General features: G+C 59.0%; 3 protein-coding genes across 4 annotated transcripts in view; 1 reads left to right on the plus strand and 2 right to left on the minus strand.

Annotated features, from left to right (window-relative positions):
* The window catches only part of LOC125928501 (NADPH--cytochrome P450 reductase), a 62,877-nt gene extending 46,152 nt beyond the window's left edge, over positions 1–16,725 (plus strand). For both annotated transcript variants that reach the window (XM_049639206.1, XM_049639205.1), the window contains exons 3-16: positions 5,879–5,927; positions 10,249–10,377; positions 11,707–11,856; positions 12,371–12,495; positions 12,792–12,881; positions 13,151–13,249; positions 14,188–14,304; positions 14,407–14,525; positions 14,745–14,926; positions 15,039–15,188; positions 15,477–15,747; positions 15,827–15,972; positions 16,064–16,149; positions 16,241–16,725. In XM_049639206.1, the coding sequence (XP_049495163.1) occupies positions 5,879–5,927; positions 10,249–10,377; positions 11,707–11,856; positions 12,371–12,495; positions 12,792–12,881; positions 13,151–13,249; positions 14,188–14,304; positions 14,407–14,525; positions 14,745–14,926; positions 15,039–15,188; positions 15,477–15,747; positions 15,827–15,972; positions 16,064–16,149; positions 16,241–16,385 (1,858 nt within the window). In that variant the 3' untranslated portion in view covers positions 16,386–16,725. The remainder of the gene's footprint in view (positions 1–5,878; positions 5,928–10,248; positions 10,378–11,706; positions 11,857–12,370; positions 12,496–12,791; positions 12,882–13,150; positions 13,250–14,187; positions 14,305–14,406; positions 14,526–14,744; positions 14,927–15,038; positions 15,189–15,476; positions 15,748–15,826; positions 15,973–16,063; positions 16,150–16,240) is intronic.
* STYXL1 (serine/threonine/tyrosine interacting like 1) overlaps positions 1–23,089 on the minus strand; it is a 320,245-nt gene that overhangs the window by 221,486 nt on the left and 75,670 nt on the right. The window lies entirely within an intron of this gene.
* Positions 16,874–22,763, minus strand: TMEM120A (transmembrane protein 120A). The gene is made up of 12 exons (XM_049639214.1): positions 22,621–22,763; positions 20,842–20,960; positions 20,492–20,608; positions 18,784–18,843; positions 18,448–18,543; positions 18,285–18,374; positions 18,034–18,099; positions 17,862–17,923; positions 17,668–17,760; positions 17,482–17,546; positions 17,307–17,375; positions 16,874–17,229 (listed from the first exon to the last, which is right to left on the minus strand). Exons 1-12 carry the CDS (start codon positions 22,699–22,701, stop codon positions 17,116–17,118), a joined length of 1,032 nt encoding a protein of 343 aa, XP_049495171.1. The 5' UTR covers positions 22,702–22,763; the 3' UTR covers positions 16,874–17,115.

Raw genomic sequence — 23,089 nt, forward strand, 5'->3', positions numbered from 1 at the left:
GGGGGGGGGGGGGGTGGAAGGGTGGATTCTGCTGTTCCTCGAGGCCACGTGTGACCAGTAGGAAACTGTACCGTGTCATGTCGGGCCAATGACTGGAGGCAAGGGGTCTTCCTTAGTGTCCTTGGCTTTCCCTTCCCCCCATGGGGTGCGATCTGCCCCCGATCTCTGGAAGCCAGCCCTGGAGCCAAGGGGAAAAGATGGGAGCATTCCTCCTTTCCCAGGGGCTGAAGCACAGAGGTGCTAAGGCTTCTTGGGAGAACTTCCTCTAGGGGCAGGAGGGCTAGCCCATCTCTCCCCGCCTCGAACATTCTCAGGCAGACCTGGAGGGCCCCCCGGCTCCCGGAGCCGCCAGCCTGGCATTCCGGCCCCATGCGTCTGGGTCAGAGGCCACGCACCCCTGGGCCGCCAGAGCTGAGCTCCCCACTGGCTGCACGGGCCTCATCCAAGAGCCTGTCAGCTGCCCGGTTTCCGTGGCTTTCCCTTGGGATCTGTTTTCTGTCTGAGAATAGAGCCCAGCCCTTCTGGGAGGCCTTTCCCGGTTTCGGCAGATGCCCTGTGGGTGGACTGTCTGGTCCCCCCTTTTGGTCTTAGCACATGCCACTTTGTGCCACTGGGCGTTTTTGAAATTACAGAGTGACCCAGGTGGCTCTCTTCTAGGGAACACCCTCTTTATCCCTGAGAGTTAACCACACTCCCAATGCTGTACGAGGAACAGGGAGGGGTCGTTGCAGAAGCCAAGATTCAATGTTTTCAGTAAGAGAAGTCCAAGGCCTTGTGATGCCACCACAGGCCCAGTTGGTGGCGGATCCAGGATTCAAACCGGAGCCTCCTCCCCTTCGGAGGGCTGGGCCCTTCCCTCCTCCATGACGGCCCTCGGAGCCTGTCTCTCCCCTAGCTGGTGGGAGGCCGTCGGAAGGCGGAGGCTGGCGCAGGCACTCAGGGCGGCAGGGCACCCCTCGTGTCTTCAAGCCCCCCTTCTTCAGATGTGGCTTCTATGGAAACCTCAGTCCTTGAGAAGAGACAAGAGTTTGCTTTTCTGCTGATGGCAGACCCTGACCCCTCCAACAGCCTCTCAGGCCTGACGCCCCGGAGGCCGTGCCCAGTGCCAGGCATGGTGCCCAGTGCCGAGGCCCCCACAGCTCCCCCCAGGCCTCAGATGGAGCGATGAGTCGCGAACATGGAGTCGAGGGCCTGAACCGAGGCCTGTGCCCTGTTGAAGGTGGTGACAAACAGGGTGCTCTGAAGAGGAAAGTGTATGTTGTGTCTTCAGAGATGGGGTACATAGGAGCTCGTGGGACAAAGTTAGAGAAAGGGCATTGTGGGCAGAGACGGAGGGCGACCCAGGGCAACGGTGAGCAGGAGGTCGGTGAGGCCCAGGGGATCTGCAGGGTGGAGACGCGCTCTGCATCAGAGGCCTCTGTGTTCCTCAGCCCTGCATCTCTGATGCCGTCTCTACTCGGGACTTAGCCATTCCAATTGTCCTTATCGGACGGAACCTCCCAAATCTGTCCATATCCACGCACGTTTCTAAACCTAGAATGTAATTCTTATTTTCTTATTACAGAAGCACTACGTGTTCACTGTAGGAAGAACAGGGGTGAGGGGGTTAGGAGTAGACATCAGCCGTAGAAGGAAACAAAAGAGACTCCCGGGCGCTTAACACTGGGAGAGAACAATCCTTAACGTGCTCACGCGTGCCCTTTTTTTATTAAAACTGTTTATGCATTTAATTTTATTTCAGAGACCATGTGAGAGGGGCAGAGGGAGAAAGAAAATCTAAAGCAGACTCCACACTTAGCACGTAGCCTGACCCAGGGCTCGATCCCAGCACCCTGGGATCATGACCTGAGCTGAAATCAAGAGTCGGATGCTCAGCTGACTGAGCCACCCAGGCGTCCATCACATGTGCGCTTCTGTACCTTCCCTTCTAAACGAAACGGGATCATGTCGCCTGCATTATCCTATAACCTGCTTTTTTCCACTTAGTGAATCACGAACATCCTTCCACGCCCATAGAGGCGAGCCACGCTTCCCTGTTCAGTAGTGAACAGTGTCATATTGTGCTGTGTAACCTGTTCAGCTTGTCCCTGATTTTTAGACATTGGAGTTGCCCCCAGTTTTATAACTATAAAATGTATTAAAAAAATTTTTTTAATGTTTATATTTGAGACAGAGCGAGAGAGAGAGAGCACAGTGGGGGAGGGACAGAGAGGGAGACACAGAATCCGAAGCAGGCTCCAGGCTCTGAGTTGTCAGCAGAGAGCCCGACACAGGGCTTGAACCCATGAACCGTGAGATCGTGAGCTGAGCCAAAGTTGGACGCTCAACGGACTGAGTCACCCAGGCGCCCCCAAGCCTCGCGCTTTTTAGGTGTCAACTAAATGCATTTAGTTTGTTCCACTTTTCAGTTGGGGAGAAATTCACACCTCTTAAACTTCATCTTTCTGACCATTTTTTAAAATGTACGATCAGTGGGTCTTGAACACCCACAGCACCGTATGAATGGAAATTGCATGTGGTTCTGTGCCTGCTCTTTTCTTAGAGTATCTAATCAAAAACGCTCACCTAGCTGGCTGATACGTAAGCATCAGTTTGGATTTGAGTTTGATTTATGTTGAAATGCAGGCAGTCTGTTTTCCTAGCTCAGAACTCAGATGGTGAGCCGCGGTGGGAGTCCCAACCCTGTGCGCCTTGCTGTATTCACCTGACGGGGTCCTGGGAGAGCATGCGTGTGAGCGCACAGGTGGGCACAGGTGGGCACAGGTGGCAAGCGCTCTGGTTTAGGCGGAGCGTAAACCGGAAGGGCAGGGCAGACGTGGCTGCTCGTGGCAGGGCAGGGACAGAAGTCGGACACGCGATCCGAGATGTCCAGACAGACACCAGATTCTTCTGGAGTACGGGTCGGAGTGGGGGGTGGGGGGGGCCCGGCCTGAGGGCCTCCATTCTTGCTCTTGCCCTGGCCCTGCCGCCATTAGGGGTGGGCCTTCCCCAGGGGGTGCTGGGTGGGGTAACGGGGAGTCAGGGAGGGCCTGCTCGGGGTTGCTGGGCAGCTGGGCCATCTCCGGGTGGGAGGTCTGGGCAGCCGGCCCCCAGCTGCCTGTCGGGGCGCCTCTGGGGTGGAGGGAAGAAGCTGGAGTGGCCAAGGCGGGCGCCAGGCCTTGCCGCCCCTGGGGCCCCACAGGTGATGTTATTTCCCTCTGGGGCCCTAAAAGTGGCTCTGGTCCTGGAGCTGCCAATGTAGTGAGAAACCCAGGGGAGTAAACAAGTCTGTTATCTTTATGTCTGCAAAATCACGTGTCTAAGCAGCTTGGCAGAGGCGTCCTTAGAAGCAGCCTTCACTGAGGTCTTTCCACAGACTCCAGGCCTCTGGCCCCAGCAGATACCACGTTTATGCGGTTGTAGGTTGTGTACACGTGTGTGAGCACGCACGTGCGGGTGTGTGCTGACTCCGCTTTCGCTTTATTGCACTTTCCCGCGCGCAGGAAGCCACAGGATGTAGTGGAAAGAGCAAAGACCTTGGAGTCAGACCTCGAGTCAGGCCTCCGGCAGCCTTCCTGTAAAGTGGGCGGCGGGTCCCGCCGAGAGCCCGTGCTTGCCGGACTGCGTGCCGCGTGCTCGTTGTGCTTTTTCTTCGTTTGACATTTGGAGAAGCCTCCGAAGCGGTATTTGTTGGTCCCGTGTTCTGGCTGAGGTTCAAGTTCACTCAGCTGCAAAGTGGCAGGCTGGGAATCGCACGGCTCCAGAGCCGCTGCTCGGCCCTCCACCTCGTTGCCACCCCTGCCTCCCCGAGGGTCTTGGTTGCCGGAAAAAGTGGATTTTGGGAGCAAATTGTGTAAGCGCGAGTGTTCTTGAGATACAGTATCTGCAGAAAGGTACACACAGGGTGACCTCGCCACGTGAGCGGGGGTGGGTAACCACCACCCGGATCAAGGCACAGATTGTTCGAGCACCCCGGGCGCCCCTGCTGTCCCTCCGGGGTCCTGCCTCCTGTTCCTGCGTGGGGACTTTGCATAACAAAGTCGTACGGGTGCCTTCTCTTGCATCCGGCTCCTCGAACTCAGCATGACGCCCTGAGGCTCCCTCCTCCCCGTGTGTGTACCGATCGTTTGTGGGTTTTCACTGCTGCGGTGGAGAATATTCCATTGTGTAAATGTGCCACTGTTTGTTTGTCCTCCTGCGGATGGACATCATTAGAGTTGTTTCCTGTTTGGCACCCGCGTGTCTAACGCTGCTGGAACCTTCTATGCACAGCTTTTGGTGCACAGGCACCAATGTGCTCTGCCCGCTGTCTACCAGGGACTGAACTGCCAGGTTGTAGGTTTAAGGAGATACTGCCGAACGGTGTTCCAGGGCAGCTGGGCCATGCTGTGCTCCCCGCCAGAGCTCTGCCTGCGTGTGATGCGCTCAGTCCCTCCCGTGGTAGCCATTCTGGTGCGTGTGCAGAGCTCACTGGGGTTTTGTTTTCCGTTTCTCTGGTTACTACTAACGTCCAGCACCTTCCCATATGTCCTTTGGCCATTTAAAGACTGTCTTTAAGAAAGCGCTTGTTCAAGGGGCGCCTGGCTGGCTCAGTTGGAAGAACACATGACTTTCAATCTCGGGGTTGTGGGTTCGAGCCCCACACTGGGTGTAGCGATTACTTAAAATCTTTAAAAAGATAAATAAAAAGGAAAGTGCTTGTTCAAGTCTTTTCACAGTTTTTCTGTTGGATTATTCATCTTTCCCTAATTGACGTGTAGGGATTCCTGAGATTCTCAGCTCAAGTCCTTTGTCAGATAGACATAAGTTGCAAACATCTTGTCCCATGCTGTGGCTTGCCTTTCATTTCCTTAATCGTGTCGTGGTTTTTTTTCATTTTTATTTTTTTAGCGTTTGTTCATATTTGAGAGAGAGAGAGCGGAGGAGGGGCAGAGAGAGAGAGGAAGACACAGAATCCAAAGCAGGCTCTGGGCTCTGAGCTGTCAGCACAGAGCCTGACGTGGGGCTCAAACTCACGGATTGTGAGATCATGACCTGAGCCAAAGTCGGACACTTAACCGACTGAGCCACCCAGGCGCCCCATTACTCATTTTGTTTTGAATGGAGACAGCCATATTTTAGACGGGCTGTATTTCACACAATCTAAAGATTTGCCGTTCAGAGAAAGGTATGTTTTTGCACCTTGCTGGTGTAGGCCTGAGAGTCCCTGGCACGGCTCACTGGGCATCTTTACCTGGCCCCGCAGGCCTGGGGCAGGGAGAGAGAGAAGGGACAGGATAGGAAATGGGAGGGAGTGGGCACGAGGCCAGCAGCAGGGAGTGGAGAGTAGACGGGCTCCTCTCTGGAGAGGACGAGGTCCGGGGCTCTAGAAGGTGCCGTGGTCACAGAGGAGGGAACAGGTAATGTGGCCCAGTGTGGGGGATGGAAAGGGGGTTCAGGGGTGGAGCAGGGGTCTGTCAGCAGAGGAAGTGGCTGGAGGCCGCGGTGGGACAGAATGCTGAGGGCCATCACGAGGGAGTGGCATATAAATCGGTGCATCCGAGTGTAGAGCAGAATGTCAGGCGAGGCTGGGACAGCTTCTGAAGGGACTTGCCTGCCCCGGTCTGTGGCCCTGGGAGCCTGTGGGGATCAGAGGGGTGACCGGGCCATCAGAACTGTTGGCTGGATGGCGCGGGATGGGAGTCAAGCCCTCCACCCTCGTTCTCCTCTGTCTGGGGCCGCAGGTCCTGGCTCTGAAGGTGGTGGTGTCTCCAGAGGCTTCGGGCCTGCCGTAGAGGACACGGGGAGGCCCCGCCCAGGGTCCTGTCCCCCAGCCGGAGGCGCGGCTCGGGCCGGAGCTGGGGCTCCCCTCCGTGCTGCCACATGTGCCCCCTGCCCATCGGCTACTTCTGTTTTTCAGGACCCCCTCTGTCAAAGACAGCAGCTTTGTGGAAAAGATGAAGAAGACGGTGAGTTTTCTGTGTGTCTGTGCTCTTGGCGGGGGGTCGCGGCCCTGGCAGCCGGGGGAGGGAGGTCCAGCAGAAGGCCAGCTTCCCTGGAGCGGAGGGAGGAACGGGCTAGAACATTCTCATCTAACCAAAGCGTCAAAGGTGCTCTGCTTTCCTGGGACACCTTACCCTCCGATGTTTACCTGGTGAACAAACCAGACTGTAAGGGTCTCCCCTCGCTCTGACTCTGGGGACTGTCCCTCGTCCTCCCTCCCGGTCCAGGCTCTGCCCACGAGCAGACGGAAACCTCACATAGCTGTGGCCGGAGCGCAGCTACAGCCTGATCCGGTTTTGTTACACGTTACGAGAAAGTACCTCATGCGCATGGTCGGAATCCCAAACTATTCAGGGGAAAGCCTCTCTCCTGCCACTCATTATCGTTGTTAGTATTTCATGGATCTTTCTAGAGCTTCTTGATGCACACGCGGGGGGGAAAAACCCAGATTCTCATTTTACATCTTTTTAAAACACAAAACGTGGCCTATTACGTACACGGTTATAAACCATGCTTTTTTTTTTTTTTTGGCTGATCTATGTTGGCGTTTCTTCCCTAGCGATTCAGAGACCCCGCCCTCGTTCCTTACTGTAGCTGCGTAGTGATTTCATCATGTGACCGTGAATCCTAGAATTTGTTTGGACACTGCCCTACCAGTGGGCACTCGGACTGTTCCTAACTTTCACCTCTTACAAACGATGCTGCTCTGACTCTAGGCCAATTTCCACATCTGCTAATACGATAAAATCCCAGAAGTAGAATCGTTGGACCCAGAGGTGTGTGCATTTGTAGTGTGATAGAAGCTGCCAGATTGTCCCTCCCCCGACCCCGGCTCACACCAGGGCACTCTCGTGAGCCGTGTGTGAGAAAACCCGTTGCCCCAAAGCCTTGCCAGTAGAGCGTATTGTGTGAGTCGGGGGGGGGGGGGGGGAGTGCCAGTTTTCTAGGTTAAAAGCAGGTATCCCTGTGCACTTCTAATTTGCATTTTCCTTATGAATGCATTTCAGCAGATTTTTGTAGCTGATGATGGCATTTCTTTCTTTATGGATTCTCTGTTCAAATCTTTTTTAAGTTTATTTATTTTAGAGAGAGAGCAAGAGCAGGGGAGGGGCCGAGAGAATCCCAAGCAGGCTCCACAATGTCAACGCAGAGCCCAACTTGGGGTTCGATCTCACAAACCGTGAGATCATGACCATAACCAAGCGTCAGATGCTTCACTGACTGAGCCACCCAGGCACCCCCTCTCTGGTCAACTCTTTTGCCCACTTTTCTGTTGGGATTGAGCCTTCTCGAGGAATTCCTTAACATTATTAGGGAGATTAACCCCTTGTTTGTGACACGAGTTAAAGATATTTTCCCCAGTTAGTAGTTTGTGTTTTCACCTGGCGTTGTGTGTGTGTGTGTGTGTGTGTGTGTGTGTACAAGTTACACAGTGCACTTTATTGTTCTTCCTGTGACTCCTGGACTTGGAGTCATTGACTCTAAGGAGATGAAAGAATTCTCGCACGTTTTCTTCTGGTGCTTCCTAGTACTTTTTCCTTGTTCATAATTAACGTTCAGTCTGCCGGGAGTTTATCCCGGCGTCAGCCGCGCAGCATGGGTCCGGCTCCTTTTTGTGCACCGCTCAGTTCCGTGTAATAGCATCCGCCTTTTCTCCACTGCTTTTATCAAGTACATAATTCCCGTATGTATTTGGACCTTTTTCTAGATTTTCCTGTCCCAGTGCTGTGATCTGGCTTTCTGTGTTCAGTATCCTACAGTTTCAGTTACTGAGGTTTTAGAAAGCTTATTTTGATAATCCTTACTGCTAGGCTCTGCCCCAGCCCCACAACTCTTCCCCTTTTCCTGGCCATTATTTCATATGTATGCATTTGGGGTAACAGCTTTAATGAGACAGTGTGCATTCCACACAGGTCACCCTTTTAAAGTAAGTATACACTTCAGGGCGCCTGGGGGGGCTCAGTCAGTCAAGCGTCTGATTCTTGATTTCGGCTCAGGTCATGGTCTCGTGGTTCATGAGATCGAGCCCCACGTTGGGCTCTGTGCTGAGCAAGAAGCCTGCGTGGGATTCTCTGTCTCCCTCTGCCCCTCTCCACTGCACTCGCTCTCTCAGATAAAAAAAAAAAAAAAAAAAAGCATATCCTTCAGTGTTTTTTAACGTTTTCCCAGATTTATGCAAACCATCACCACTGCTTTAGAACCTCTTCAGCACCCCAAATGGCCACCCCATAGCCATTAGCAGCCACTTCCCACTAATTCCTACCCCCACCCACAGCCCAGAGCAACCGCTCGTCCACTTTACTAATTGCCTGCATCCCTTAGAGAGTTGCCGGTTTGGGACATTCCGTATAAGTGGAATCATTCACTTAGTATCACGTCTTCAGGGTTTGTCCGGTCTGTGTTGCACATCAGCACTTCGTTCCTTTTCGCTGCTCAGTCCTGTTCCAGCGGATGAATTTATATTTATTTTTTGATATCACTTTGAGGAAGTAAAAAGAGCTGTTCAGATTTTTCGCCAGCTCGCGTTGCATTTCTGGATCGATAACGGAGAACTGGACCTCTTCTATGTTGAGACTTCCCCTGCAAACCCAGGGCCTTTCCCTGTGGTTGAACCCTTAATCCGTAACTTCTTGCAGGTTCCTCCTAAGGCTTAATTTTTTTTTTAAGTTTATCTTGAGAGAGAAAGAGTAGGGGAGGGGCAGAGAGAGAGCGCGAGAGGAAAATCACAAGCAGCGTCCGCACTGCTGGTGTGGAGCCCGCATGGGACTTGAACCCACAAACCTTGAGATCGTGACTGGAGGCAAAACCAAGAGTCGGACGTTTAACCGGCTGAACTACCCGGCGCTCCTTTTAAGGCTTATTTTGAAGTTCTTCATATGTTTTGATGCTGCTGTAAACATTTAGCTGCTATTTTATATCCTGTTTTGTCCCCTTAGCCTGATATTCTATAAGCCTTTCTTTTTTATAAAGTAGTTTTTGTAAGTTATTATTTTAAAATAACTTTTTAGGGGTGCCTGAGTGGCTCAGTCCATTAAGTGTCCGACTTCGGCTCAGGTCATGATCTTGCGGTTCATGGCGTCGGGCTCCGTGCTGACAGCTCAGAGCCTGGAGCCTGCTTTGGATTCTGTGTCTCCCTCTCTCTCTGCCCCTCCCCAGCTCACGCTCTGTCTCAAAAATAAACATTAGAAAAAAATTTTTTTAATAAAGTAAAATACCTTTTTAAATGATTGGTAGAAAATTCAGGAAATGTAAAAGGTATGCAGACATTTTAAAGCAATTATAATCCATACTTTTTTTTTTTTTTTCCTTTGTACCTATATGTAGGGCTCCATGCAAAAACCAGAGACCCTTCTAGGGGTCAGGGCACAGAAATCCTACTGCTGAGAAACCTCATGGCTACATAAAGGGACCAGAAGGTGGCCAGTACCTCACTTCCACCTTCCAGACCTCATCAAGCACGTTGATTGGCTGGGCCAAATTTGCTGCCCCACCTTGAGAGTCTGGGGAGCAGAGTTCCAGCTGTAGAGGCCACAGGAGGAGGAGGGTGGAATGAAGAATGTGGGAGCCGGCCCATTGGGCACCTTTCCTTTTGTCTAGATTTTTATAAAGAATAGGTATTCGGAAAAACTTACCCATGATTCTCCATTTGGAGACTCTTGGTATACTTCTTGCTAGATTTTTTTTCCCTTGTGCGTGCGTGTGTATAAATGTATATATGGACACCATTGTGCATAGAGAACAAAATTGGATTGCGCTAGAATACTGTTTGGTCATCTTTTTTTTTTTTTTTAATTTTTTTTTGAGACAGAGAGAGACAGAGCATGAACGGGGGAGGGGCAGAGAGAGAGGGAGACACAGAATCAGAAACAGGCTCCGGGCTCTGAGCCATCAGCCCAGAGCCCGACGCGGGGCTCCAACTCACGGACCGCGAGATCGTGACCTGAGCTGAAGTCGGACGCTTAACCGACTGAGCCACCCAGGCGCCCCATGGTCATCTTTTTTTTTACCGAACATTACATTGTGCTTTTTAACGTGTCCTTTAAAAATCTGTCCAAAGTGTGATCTTGAGCAGCTGCATGTCTGGGTGGCCTTTGTCACTGTCCTCCACAGTAGCTGGGGCAGTGGGACGATAGCCCCGGAGTGACTTAGGAAGACTTGGGGCAGGAAGGAAGAGGATGCCTTGGACAGACCTCACCTGCCTAGCCCACCCTATGGCCACCTAGAGTCTCTGGAGAAGCCTCTGGGCTCTTGGTCCCTCACTGACCCCACGTGCCTGGCCTTCCCTAGGGCAGGAACATCATCGTGTTCTACGGCTCCCAGACGGGGACGGCGGAAGAGTTTGCCAACCGCTTGTCCAAGGACGCGCACCGCTACGGGATGCGGGGCATGGCTGCAGACCCTGAGGAGTATGACTTGGTGAGTAGTCCCCACTCCCGACCCTTCTCCTGGCTCCCTCAGTAGCACTGACCAGGGCATCCGGATCGTGGACGTGTGTAAAGGGCGAGTCAGCCACAGGGACGGACGGGCCTCTCCTATCGTTTGTCCAGGCAGCCAGCCGGCCCCAGGCATGCGCATGGGCGCCTGGCACCGCCCACGCTCAGCCTTCCCAGCTCAGCTCTGGGCGGGGCAGGGCGGGGAGAGGGGATGCAAGAGGGGGGGCGGGGGGCGTGGCCTGTTAATGAAGGGGTCTCAGCAGTCTGGGGAGGAGGGGTCTCCGCTTCTCCCTCCGCCCCCCTGCAGCCATCTCAGGGAGCCCTTCACTGGGCTTTGAAATGAGGCTGCATTAACTGGTGTGTCTGGCCACTTGGGGAGGGGCCCGGGGAGCCTGAGGTTTGGGGGTAGAGGCCCCCATTTGCCGTGGACCTGTCGCTCCCTCGGGCTACCACTGGACTCAGTCTGAAGGACTCAGTGTCCCTTCCAGGTGCTCTGCCCCCAGCGTGGCGCCGAGGGACAGGCTCACCTTGCTCACTGTCCTCAAGGGATCGGTTCTCTGCCCTTCCCCTAACATGGAAGCAGCTCTCAAAAGCCCAAGAAACTTCTAGCCGTCTGCTTGCCTCTTTCTGGGTCAGGGAGCTAATGACAGCCAGGCCACCAGTCCCACATAGACGCGGTGGACAGTAAGGGAAGAGGCTGACGGGCAAGAGGTCCTAGTTGCCATCTTTCTCCTCCCCTGATGGGGCTGCTGCCAGATGTACTTTCCCCCAAAACCAGTCTCTCCTGAGTTCACCACACGAGCTCTTCTGTCTCCCAAACCCAACCGTCCCCCACCCGCTCTACCCCCACCCTTGGGTCTTGGGGACCGGCACCGCCGCCCGTCCGTCCACAGACCTGGGTTTTAAGTTAGCCAGCAGCTGGTTAGGAATTTGCGAGAGCCCGGGCCCTGCTGTGGTCCCAGGACGTGGTGGGACCATGAGGTTCTCCCCCAGGGCCCGGTGCACAGAACCACCTTCTGTGGTTCTGTGCCCAGAACCCAGCCTGCTTCTGCCTGTCAACACCCAGGCCCTTACACATGTTCTTTTGTGCCTGCTGTTCCCTTTCCTTTGGAAAGGCACTGGTTCAAATGTCAGCCCCCTCCATGCAGCCTTCTCCGACTGCTCGCCCCTTCCCAACGGAATCATTCCCTCCCATCCCACAGCAGCCGCCCTGGGCAGGGCCTAGGCTCTCCTGTCTGCATCCCATCAGGCACACCCCTGACACAGGCTCAGTCACGGTCGCTGGGCCCGGGCCCTGCTCTCGTCTCTCCAGGCCGACCTGGGCAGCCTGCCGGAGATCGAGAACTCCCTGGCGGTGTTCTGCATGGCCACCTATGGCGAGGGGGACCCCACGGACAACGCACAGGACTTCTACGACTGGCTCCAGGAGACGGATATGGACCTCTCCGGAGTCAAGTATGCGGTGAGCCTCCCCATCTTCTCTCCCATGGCTTCTGCACCTTACGGTGCCTCTGGACCCTCAGTTCCCACCTCGTCCTGATGAGCCAGGGCAGGCCAAGGTGTCAGAACAGAGGCTTAGAGCGGGGGACCCGGCGGGAAGGGCTGCTCACGGGTCAGGCCTCTCTTCTGCCCTGGGCCCCAGTGCTGACAGTCCCTGCTCCCGGGTCCCCAGCCCCGCTTTGCTCCGGGGGCACTATTTGCGGTAGACCAAAGCAGGCTGACCGCCGTAGGCCGGGCCGGGAACACCGGGCGGGGAGGGTGAATTGACCCTGCTGGCCGCCCAGGGTTGAGGGAGGCCTAGGGGCCGCATGCCACTGAAACAAAGCCACTTCCGGGGGCCAGAGGTGGCCCGCCTCACAGTGCAAGCTGTCTGGAGGATGTAGAGGCCCACGGGTGCGGCGTACCCTTGGGCGGCACGGGGGAAACCCACCCCTGACCGCTGACCGGGCCTCAGACCCGTCCCTGGGTCCACACAGGTGTTTGGTCTCGGGAACAAGACCTACGAGCACTTCAATGCCATGGGCAAGTATGTGGACAAGCGGCTGGAGCAGCTCGGCGCCCAGCGGATCTTCGAGCTGGGGATGGGCGATGACGACGGGAAGTGAGTGCCCGGAGCCCCGACCCCGGCCGGCACGTCTGGGGAACCCACAGGGTCAGGGCTGACTCTGGCACGTGAGGGGAGCGCAAAGCCACATGTACAGGCGTCACCGAGGGCAAGGGAAGGCCGGTGCCATCCCCCCCCCCTCACTTTTCTACGTCCTCTGGGCTCCCAGCGCCCCTGCTTGGCACAGACGCCCCAACTGCCACCTGGTGGCTCGGGCCCCATCCCAGGGGGCTCCTCGGGCCGGGCGGGGAGAGGGGCTCCCTGGGGCCGGCCTCATTCCCTCCTTCCGCCAGCCTGGAGGAGGACTTCATCACGTGGCGAGAGCAGTTCTGGCCGGCCGTGTGCGAACACTTTGGGGTGGAAGCCACCGGAGAGGAGTCCAGGTGAGTGTGCGTCCGCACACGGGGTGGGAGACCTGGCCCGCTGGGTTCTGGCGGGGACGCCAGGAGAAGCTGGCAGATGCTCAGTCACAGGACCGGGGGGTCCTGGGCCCCACGTTAAGGCACTTGGGCTTTGCCTGGAAGGGACGGGCACTGGGGGGGCTTTCCTCACCTTCTCCCAGAATCGCCTCGAAGCCTGCAGCACCCCAGGCTCCCCAGCCCTCCCACCATCCTCCGGACCCTCCCCACCTCACCCTGTCTCCCCTTGCCAGCATTCGCCAGTACGAGCTCGTGGTCCACACAGACATAGACGTGGCCAAGGTGTACACGGGGGAGATGGGCCGACTGAAGAGCTACGAGAACCAGAAACCGTGAGTAGAGAGCACGGTTGGGGGCCTGTGGCCGTGGGTGCCCCCAGTGGCTGGCAGTCCTGTGTGTCCCTGCAGGCCCTTGCCCGCGAGTGGGTGTGGGTGGGAGCACCCATGACTTCACCTCCACCACACGGGAGGGCGTAAGGCCCGGAGCAGAGGAACAGAGGCAGACCCGCACCTAGGCCCTGCCCCCTGGCTCTTCCCAGGGGTCCCTCAGGCCAGGGCACGGCCACCAGGAGACAGACACTTGCTCAGTTTGTACTTAATGTGACATTTTGCTCTAAGTATCCGGGGGTGGGGAGGCCCCTACCAGTGCCTGGAACAGGACATCCAGAGTATGGCTGTGGGTCCAGGTTGAACCCTGGCAGGAAGGACTCACTTTCTTAAAACCTGCCTCAGTATTTGGACTTTTTATCCAAAAACAGCATTCCTCTCTTGGGCCCCTGACTTGCCTTACCCCGGGGCGGTGCCCAGATTCCTGGAGCCGCCCAGGAAAAAGTCCCCCTAACACCCTGAGGATTTAAGACCAGTGGCCCTGCTTTAACAGGAAACCCAACATTTCAGTGACTGTGCAGGCAGGACCCAGGCACCTTCTGTCATAGGGAGCCATCTACAAGGGGCCTGGTCCTCCTATGCACTCAGCCCACAAACAGGTAGTGGGTGAAGGGTCTCCCCCACATTTAGGAACCGGCTTCAGTTTCCTTATCTGTAAATGGAGACACTGATAACCTAGCTCTGCCCACTTCTGGGGGTCACTGGGGGCACTGCCTTGAATCTGGTTGGGAGAACCTTTTACATAATTGGAGAGGTTTCCTGGGGCCCTGGGAGGCTGGCTCTAAGGTTCCCTGTGTTCTGTGAAACCAGAAGGGTCCCTTGGGGGCAGGAAGATTCAGATTGAGGGCCTGGCCAATCACTGAGCTGCTCTCTTTCCCACCCAGCCCCTTTGATGCCAAGAATCCGTTCTTGGCTGAGGTCACCACCAACCGGAAGCTGAACCAGGGAACTGAGCGACACCTCATGCACCTGGAATTAGACATCTCAGACTCCAAACTCAGGTGCTGGCAGCCACCCCCTCCCCCAACCCACCCCTCTCAGAGCTTCCGGGCCCTGCCTTCCACCCCCTCCTGAACCTCGAATCCACCCCCCACCAACCCTAGGTATGAATCTGGGGACCATGTGGCCGTTTACCCAGCCAATGACTCTGCCCTGGTCAGCCAGCTCGGCAAGATCTTGGGTGCTGACCTGGACGTCATCATGTCCCTGAACAATCTGGACGGTGAGTCCTGGAATCGAGGCTGCCTGCCCTCCAGCCCGGGACCCGAGGCAGCCGGCAGGAATGGGCCCCTGGCAACGCCGTAGATAGGTTGAGCTGCTTAAGCCCAAAGCCCTGGTGCCCTCGTGGCCCTCAGACACAAGACCCCACGATTCCAGGTTCTGGAACAGATTAGCTGGGCAGCGGCCACTAACCCCAAATGCTTTTCCCCTCTCCCTGCAGAGGAGTCCAACAAGAAGCACCCCTTCCCCTGCCCCACCTCGTACCGCACGGCCCTCACCTACTACCTGGACATCACCAACCCGCCACGCACCAATGTGCTCTATGAGCTGGCACAGTACGCCTCGGAGCCCTCTGAGCAGGAGCACTTGCGCAAGATGGCATCCTCCTCGGGCGAGGGCAAGGTAGGCCTGCTGCCACCGCACCCGGGGAGCCACCACCTCAGCCCTGTCACCTGGGCCACAGCGCCTCCCCTCAGTCCCCTCCAGGTCTCACCCCACATTTGGCCTTCCCCAGGAGCTGTACCTGAGCTGGGTGGTGGAGGCTCGGCGGCACATCCTGGCCATCCTGCAGGACTACCCGTCCCTGCGGCCCCCCATCGACCACCTGTGTGAGCTGCTGCCTCGTCTCCAGGCCCGTTACTACTCCATCGCCTCATCCTCCAAGGTGCGAGGCCCAGCCCACGTAGGGAGGACACAGCCGATGGGTGCCCTGAGCTGTGGCCCCAGCTCTGCCCCACGTGCCTCATGTCCAGCGGGCTGGACCACGAGACTGCAAACGGCTCTCTACTGGTGTTGAGAGCCAGCCAGGACAGCTGCTGGAAAGGGGCTTTTGAGGTTTGGGCACCAGGAAGGGTGAGAAGAGCCCCCGTGCTGAGGAGGCTGGGGTGACAGGGCCAGGGGGGGCAGGAGAGAAGGGCCTCAGGTGTCTTCACCCCTGCCCCACTCCCACCAGGTCCACCCCAACTCCGTGCACATCTGTGCCGTGGCGGTGGAGTACGAGACCAAGTCTGGCCGCATCAACAAGGGGGTGGCCACCAGCTGGCTACGGGCCAAGGAGCCTGCAGGGGAGAACGGCCGCCGGGCCCTGGTGCCCATGTTTGTGCGCAAGTCCCAGTTCCGCCTGCCCTTCAAGGCCACCACCCCTGTCATCATGGTGGGCCCTGGCACAGGGGTGGCACCCTTCATAGGCTTCATCCAGGAGCGGGCCTGGCTGCGGCAGCAGGGTAAGTGTGTGGGCACGGGGTGGGGTTCCGTGGGGCTCCGTGTGCCTGGGTACCTGCTCATCCCTGCCCGCCGCCCCAGGCAAGGATGTGGGGGAGACGCTGCTCTACTACGGCTGTCGCCGGTCTGACGAGGACTATCTGTACCGCGAAGAGCTGACTCAGTTCCACAAGGACGGCTCCCTCACCCAGCTCAACGTGGCCTTCTCTCGGGAGCAGCCCCACAAGGTGAGGCCTCGGGCAGCCCCTCTGGGCTGGGCCTCAGGGCCGCGGGACCCGCCTCGTCACCGTGCCACCTCTGCCCCCACCCCCACCCCAGGTCTACGTGCAGCACTTACTGAAGAGGGACAAGGAGCACCTGTGGAAGCTGATCCACGAGGGGGGTGCCCACATCTACGTCTGCGGGTGAGTGGGGGCAGAGGAGGGGAGGGGTGGGGCTTGCCTGTCCGGGGTTGGGGGGGGCCCCTTGCCCAGTGCCACCTCCATCCTGCCCCAGGGATGCTCGGAACATGGCAAGGGATGTGCAGAACACCTTCTACGACATCGTGGCCGAGGTGGGGGCCATGGAGCACGCCCAGGCCGTGGACTACATCAAGAAGCTGATGACCAAGGGCCGCTACTCCCTGGACGTGTGGAGCTAGGGGCGGCCCGGCCCTGCCCCTCAAGCCCCACAGACTTGCTTTTCCCTGTAATCACCTTCCTCGCTCCCTTCTGCCAGTCTCCTGGCTGGTTTCTTGCCGCGGGAGGTGGGCCGAGGGACCGGTCCAGGCCCCAGATGCACCCTCTGGCGCACCCCGGCCCCAGGGCATGTGGTCAGGGGAGACCAGGGCCTGTGTTTTGTGAACATCTCCGGCCCTTGGTGGCTGTACAGAAGGGGCTCTTCTCAGCTGAGCTGGGGCCCAGCCCCTCCACATTATTTTCAATGACTGTAAATAATTTTAAATAATCTCTGGTCCTTGGAATAAAGTTCTCTTTTCTGTATTTTGACTGGTATTGCTTGAGCAGATCCGGGGCCTCCCCCCTGGGTCTACTCAGACCCCCAGAGAGCAGCTCAGGAGCCCCGAGAACCCATGCTGTGGTGGCGCGGAGGCCCTGCCTCACCCTTCGGAGAGCACACGCCTCAAGCCACCTCTGCCGCTCTTCCTTTATTGAGGCTGCCGGCCCCGAGCTCCCCGCAGGCCTGGGCCATAGGCCCAGGCCCCTCCTCTCCAGCACAGCCTTTGGGGCCCACAGAGCCCACAACACCCCAGGGAGAGCAGGAGAGACCCTCCCGGTTGAGGGGAGCCCCCTACCCCCTCAACACAGGGGCCAGAACCCGCTTCCAGGCCAGGGGTGTCGTAGGGAGCCGGGCGGGCGGGGGAAGGCCCAGGCTCATTCTTTCTTGCTCCCACGCCTCTGACTGTGGAATTTCTGGTGCACAACCCGCAGGGTGGTGAAGAAGTTGCCAAGGAAGAGTAGGAGGAAGGGGAAGCCGCACATGAGCACCTGGGGGAGGAAGCGGGGTCAGGACGGGGCCGGGCGCCGGCCCTCCCGGCATGCCTCTCCGAGGCGCCCCCGCTCACCTGCCACTCCTTGCACTCAGGATCCCGGGCCAGGTTGAACAACGTCAGCGCGTTAAAAAGCTGCCAGAACTGGGAGGAATGGGAGGTTTCAAGCAGCAGATCCCGGTCCCCACTCGGGCCCAAAGCCAGAACACGGGGATGCCCAGCCAGACGCGCAGGGGCAGAGACGACTTACGTGTCCAAAGAAAAGAAAGGGCAGCAGGAAGGTGAGGCCCCGCCACATCCAGGACTGGAAGCCCTCTGCGGGGAGGAAAGAGGACGGAGATGGGCACGGTCTCTCAGACCCACGTGGACAGGAGAGGACTTCCCTTTCCGGCCCCCCTGTCAGGGCTCCCAAGCAGGGCGGCCACGCCCGACTCACCCACAGTGAGGTCCATAGTGTGCCTCTCGCCCAGGGCCCGCAGGCGGTACAGGCAGCCGCTCTGGTAGTAATACTGCAGGAACTGCACAAAGCCTGGGGCGGGGGCATCAGAACCAGGCTGGGGCCCCACGTCCTCGGCCCGCCCCTCCCCGTGGGGGATTCCTGAGCCGAGCGGGGCCCTCTGAGATACTCACTCTGGTACATGGAGAAAGACAGGAATTGATTCCGGAACTTCTGGTACATGAGGCCGTCGGGCCTGAGGGAGAAAGCGGTGGGAAGGGTAAGGAGCTCGGGGGGCACCACCTTTCTGGCCCGCACTCGCCCCCTCGACCCCCCAGGGCCCGGGAGCCAAGCCCTGCCACTCACCACGTCAGCATGACTCCCGACAGGAAGGTGGACACGTAATGATGGAAAACCCACCAGCCTTTGATCCTGCATACATAGGGAAGCCAGTGTCACTCCTGTCCCCTCAACCCCCAGGACTGGTGCTCAGGGACAGGGAGCAAGGCCGAGGCGGGAAGAAAGCAGCACCCCGGTCCGGTGCCTGCTTCTCGGGGGCCCGGGGCACGCACCCCCTCCCCGGGGAGCTCCAGCGCCCGCCTCGCCCCCTCACCCACCGGGAGCCGTTGTTGATGAGGATGCTCTCTCGGATGGTCAGCGTGCAGTAATACCAGACCAGCAGGAAGTTGAAGGCGGCGTCTGTCACCCTGAGGAGGGGACACAGGGTTGGTGCCAGAGCCTGGAGGGGGGCGGGGGCCTAGTCCTGAGCAGCGCACCCACCTGGAGTTGAGGAGGAAGCGGCAGGTGAAGGAGATGACGATGAGGATGATGGTGAGGTAGAGCTTGAACTTCTCGTACTCGTCCTTGTAGGCAAACCTGGGTGGGCACACACTCGTGGGACAGGCCGGGGTGCCGGCAGGGCCCACCCTCGCCTCCACCCGGAAGGGAGGCTCCTGTTCCAGACACACTTCCGCAGGAGGCACGGGCTGGCCCGGGACAGCGACCCCGGCGCTGACCGCTGCGCCCTGAGGCTTAGCCGGGGCAGCTGGGGCGGGATGGAAAGGACCCGGGAGGGTGGCGAGCAGGGTGGGGACCCAGCCCACGACAACAAATTACTTAGCCTGCTTGCTCAGGAGTGTCACGTTGACATTGCCCAGAACCAGGCTCAGGTACAACCTAGGAGAGGGGACACCAGGTGAGGAGAGGCTCCGACGGGGAGGGCAGCCAAAGGCGCAGAGCTGGGGCCGCCATCCCTACCCGGACTTCCCGTGGCCTTGGCCTAGGGTTCCGACCTTGGGGGTGCTGCGGCCCCACTCGAGGGGAGGGAGACGCCAAGGCCCAGCCTCTCTGCCTGCTCCCCAGTCCCGCTCCAGGGTAAACCAGCAGCGTCCCCTCCCTGGTCTCTCCCCAGGGCCTCCAGGGCGGCCTGGCTCTCCTACCCTCCGGCAGCCGTGCCCACATCTCAGATGGCCCCTGCGAGCCCGGGGCAGGGCTCGGTGCCTGTGAGCACACACACCCGCCATCACCTCCCCCATTCCTGCTACCTGACAGCCTTCAGCCCCCAGTCCGCCCCGCCAGGGCCCCCTCCCGGCCCAGAAGGGCTCCCTCCGAAATTCAGCCTGTGCTCTGACCCTGAGCCTCCCAGGTGGGTTGCCCCATGTGGACCCTGGCCCTCTCTGAGGCTTCCAGGCCCCCCAACCCCAGGCTCCTTTCCCAAGCCAGCTGAGGTTTCGAGCCCCCCTTGCACGTCAGCCACTTTGTCGACCCCATAACCCCCAGCTCCCTATGCCATCCCTGCAGTGGCCTCGTCAAACCCTCCCTCCAGGCGGCTGACCTCTCCTGGGCCTCCCTCCTCACCCTCTCTGCTCGCCCTCCCCTCACAAATGAGAAGGGCCCACGCCCAGCACTTCCCACCTCCCCAGGGATTTCCCTTTACTGGGTCTCTCACTCCGAGGGTCCCACCTCCCCGAAGGCATATGTGCCCAGGTCTTCCCCAGGTACAAAGTAACACACTCACACACACACACACACACACACACACACAAACGAGGGCGCAGCAAAAGCACTCCCCCACCCCCACCCCCACCCCTAGGCCAAGTTCCAGTTGCTGGTTTCCCCTTCCACTCACAGCCAAGCTTGGGATGAGCTGCCTAAATGTGCCCGTCCCCCAGCTCTTGGTCACCCGCTTACCAACTTCCACCTCCACCATCCTGTGGAGTGGTTCTCTCCAAGGCCGCCCTGACTTCCAGGAAACATTTCCCTTCCGTATGGCATCTGACCCCCCGGGCCATCTGATCTGAGGCTGCTGTCCCCTCCTTCTGGAACATACTCTTTCTCCGCTGTCTTGCTGCCTGCGGTCTCTTTTACTCGGCCAAGGGTTGTACACTGTCCCCTGCCACTCTCCTCAGTGACGGTGGCTGATCTAAAGGTCCCTCTGCCCGGCCTACTGGGGCCAAAGCAAACTCCGAGGCCTGGTTTCCCCTCTGGTCGCCCACCACCTCCCTGAGCTCTGGCCAGACCTGCGGTTTCCACCCTCCCATGCCCGCCAGGCTCACTCCTTCGTGCTCCACGCTTTCCCTGACCTTCAGGTTGGATGAGGCACCCCTCACTGTGCTCCTCTAGTTCTTGTCCTTCCTCCCCAAAGCACCCATCTCCGTGAACTGTCACTGTCACTCGTGCCATCTCCCGGACACAGGGCTGGGCCTGACTGTTCGGCCCAGAGTAGGTCGAGGGAACATTTGCCAGCCAAGCAACCAAAGGAAATTGCTCTTCAGGCCGCCGCCCAGGAGCATCTTGAACGGAGCTTGGGGGAGGGGGGTCTCACCCATTCTTCTTGGGCAAATAGGCCTCCATATCGAAGAAGAGGCCTTGGCGCTCCTTGATCTGGTTCTCCAGTTCCCGTGCAGCCTCCTCAGCCTCCGACTGAAGGGAGGGTTTGCATCTGCAGGTGGACAGAAGCCAGAGTCAGGGCAGGGGGCCCCCAGGTATCCCCAGCCGACACCCGTGGGGCGGGAGGGTCAACAGGACCCAGCGAGGGGAGACGCCACGCCCGGGACACTCGGGAGTCCGTGCCAGCTCTCCCCCAACCCAGATCCGACGCCCACTCCCCAGCCCTAGGCCAGAGCGGTACGGGAGGCACGGGGGACTGTGGAAGCGGCGGGGGAGGGTCCTAACTTCTTCAGGACAAGAGCCAGCTCCTGGAGCCGCTTCTTCTGCCGAGTGATAGAGCTGGTACAACTGTTCTGCAGCTTGATCAGCTCCTCCAGCTTCAGGCGGTACAGCCGGTGGGTCTCCTGGGGAGCAGGCAGGGGAAGGCTCGGGCTGGTTAGAAGGCCCCTGAGCCAGCGCCTGCTGGACAGGGCGTGGGGCAGAGACGCCCCAGGGGCTCCTCTGGAGGGTCTGAGAAAGAAAGGAGACAGCCGGCCCAAGGACCTCCCTGAGGTTGCCCTCTCCCCAAGGCAGGCAAGGGGATGGGGCTCCTCCTCAAAGCCCAGAGGCCATCACGACCCCCTTGTCCCAGAAACAGACTAGTTTCTGAAAGTTTCTTGGTCTCAGCCCACCTACTAGTTGTTCCCACCTCGAGTTCGGATTCTAGGCCCAAGGTCTACCTTCTGGACCAATCAGGCTGCCTGAAGCCACCCTGGTCCTCTCGGATCCTCCTGCCTACCCGGCCTGCTAGCACAGGGGAGCTGAGGTTGTCCAAGACGCCTGCTGCTCTGGCACTCCCCGCATCTGCTTCCCAGGTTAAAGGTCATCAGGCTCCAGCCCTTAGACCTCCAGCTGTAAGATCAGTCCTTCTACCCCTCCCCCAGCACCTTTGGCCCAAAGCTTCCCAGAGCACTTTGCCCTGGTGGGTGAGTTTCCAGAGGAGAAGCCTGGAGACAACCATAGGAAGTGTGAGGAAGGTCAGGCAGGGGTGGCCAGGCTGGGAGACTAAGTCTGCTCTGCTCAGGACTCCAGGAGAAACTCTAGTGACAGTAGCCTTGGCCAGGCCCAGGCTGGGCTACAAGGCTTCAGTGCAGACAGGAAGGAGCTGGAACCAGTTCAGGAGAGATAAAGCCATGACCAAGTACCCAGCCCGCCTAGGTACTCTACCCTTTCTAGGCCTTCTTTTGTTTCCCATGGCCCAAAGGGGCCACCACACCCCCCTCAGAACCCAACATGTGCTGCATCTGCCACCCCTACCAACCAGTTTCTCCTGTCCAGAGGAGACCAGCAGCCTTCACCCCTCCCCTCGGGGCTCCCCACAGAACAGCACAGGGTGCATACAAGTCAGATCCAGACACTTCCTCCCATGGCTCCCTACTGGTATCAGAAAGATTCCAATCCCGTCCATGAGGTCCCTGCAGGGTCTGGCCCACCCACTTCTCCCCTCACTCTCTTTACAGTAGCCACATAGTCCTGCCTCCGTGGCTGCTGTCCTTCACCCTGGATGGGCCCCGCCCCCATCCAGGCACTTCACCTACACACCACTACCCTGCCTCCCGGGGGAGCCCAGACCTCCCAGCGCTGTCCTAGGGCGGGGACCGCGCTGCTGGCGCTGCTCTGGCTCCAGCCGTGCCGGCGCCCGAGGCACGTTTGCGAGGTGACCGACCCAAGACTGGGCCTGGCCGGCTTTGACTCAGGAGGCCGCTCTCCTGGGAGAGGACGGGGCAGGGACCTCTTTCCGAGGCCCCCGCACAAGGCCCCAGGTCCGCTAGGTGCAGCGGGTCCCCACCAGGGTCGCAGCGGCAGTGCCGGCGATGGGGGCTGCCGCCGGACACTCATTTGAGGCCGAGAGGAGGGTCCAGCTAGGGCCACCAGCACCCAGGGCCTCCTCGCCCTCCGGTGCCACGCCAGCGTCCTCGACCCTTGGCCCTGAGCCCCCACTGCCTGACCCAGGGCTGCCCGACCCTTGACCTCGAGCCAGAGGGACGTGGCTCTGGGCCAATGGACGCCCGCACTGGCACTCACCTGGAGGCTCTGGAAGTCCTGCTGCAGCTCCTCCCAGTCCCGCAGGCAGTCGCCTAACGGGCCCGGGGCCGGGGGGTGCATGGCTGCCGGGCCACACGCCGGACAAGCCGAGTCTTGGGACCTCGCCGCAACCCCGGCCCGCCCGAGGCGCCTCAGCCGCCTCCGCCGCCGCCCCCGTCCGCTTCCGGGCTCGCGCCGCCAAGACCACCAATGGGAAAAGGCTTGAAGCTACCAGAGCGCTAGCCCCGCCCCCTGCCTGAGCCAATCCGAGCCCTGGGCGGGGCGGGGGCGGGGCCACGTGTGCTGGGGCGCTCTCCCCGCGCTCGCAGCTCACAGCCCATCCTGGGGCTGGCGCGCGCCGGGGTCGCCGGCTCCAGCTCAGGCTCCACGGGATCGTGCCAGCCACGTGCTACGCCCCGCAGAGCTCCGCCCGGTCACGCTGACAGTAAACTGAAGCCCACGGGGGTGA

This window comes from Panthera uncia, chromosome E3 (assembly GCF_023721935.1).
Source record: "Panthera uncia isolate 11264 chromosome E3, Puncia_PCG_1.0, whole genome shotgun sequence".
NCBI classification, from domain to species: domain Eukaryota; kingdom Metazoa; phylum Chordata; class Mammalia; order Carnivora; family Felidae; genus Panthera; species Panthera uncia.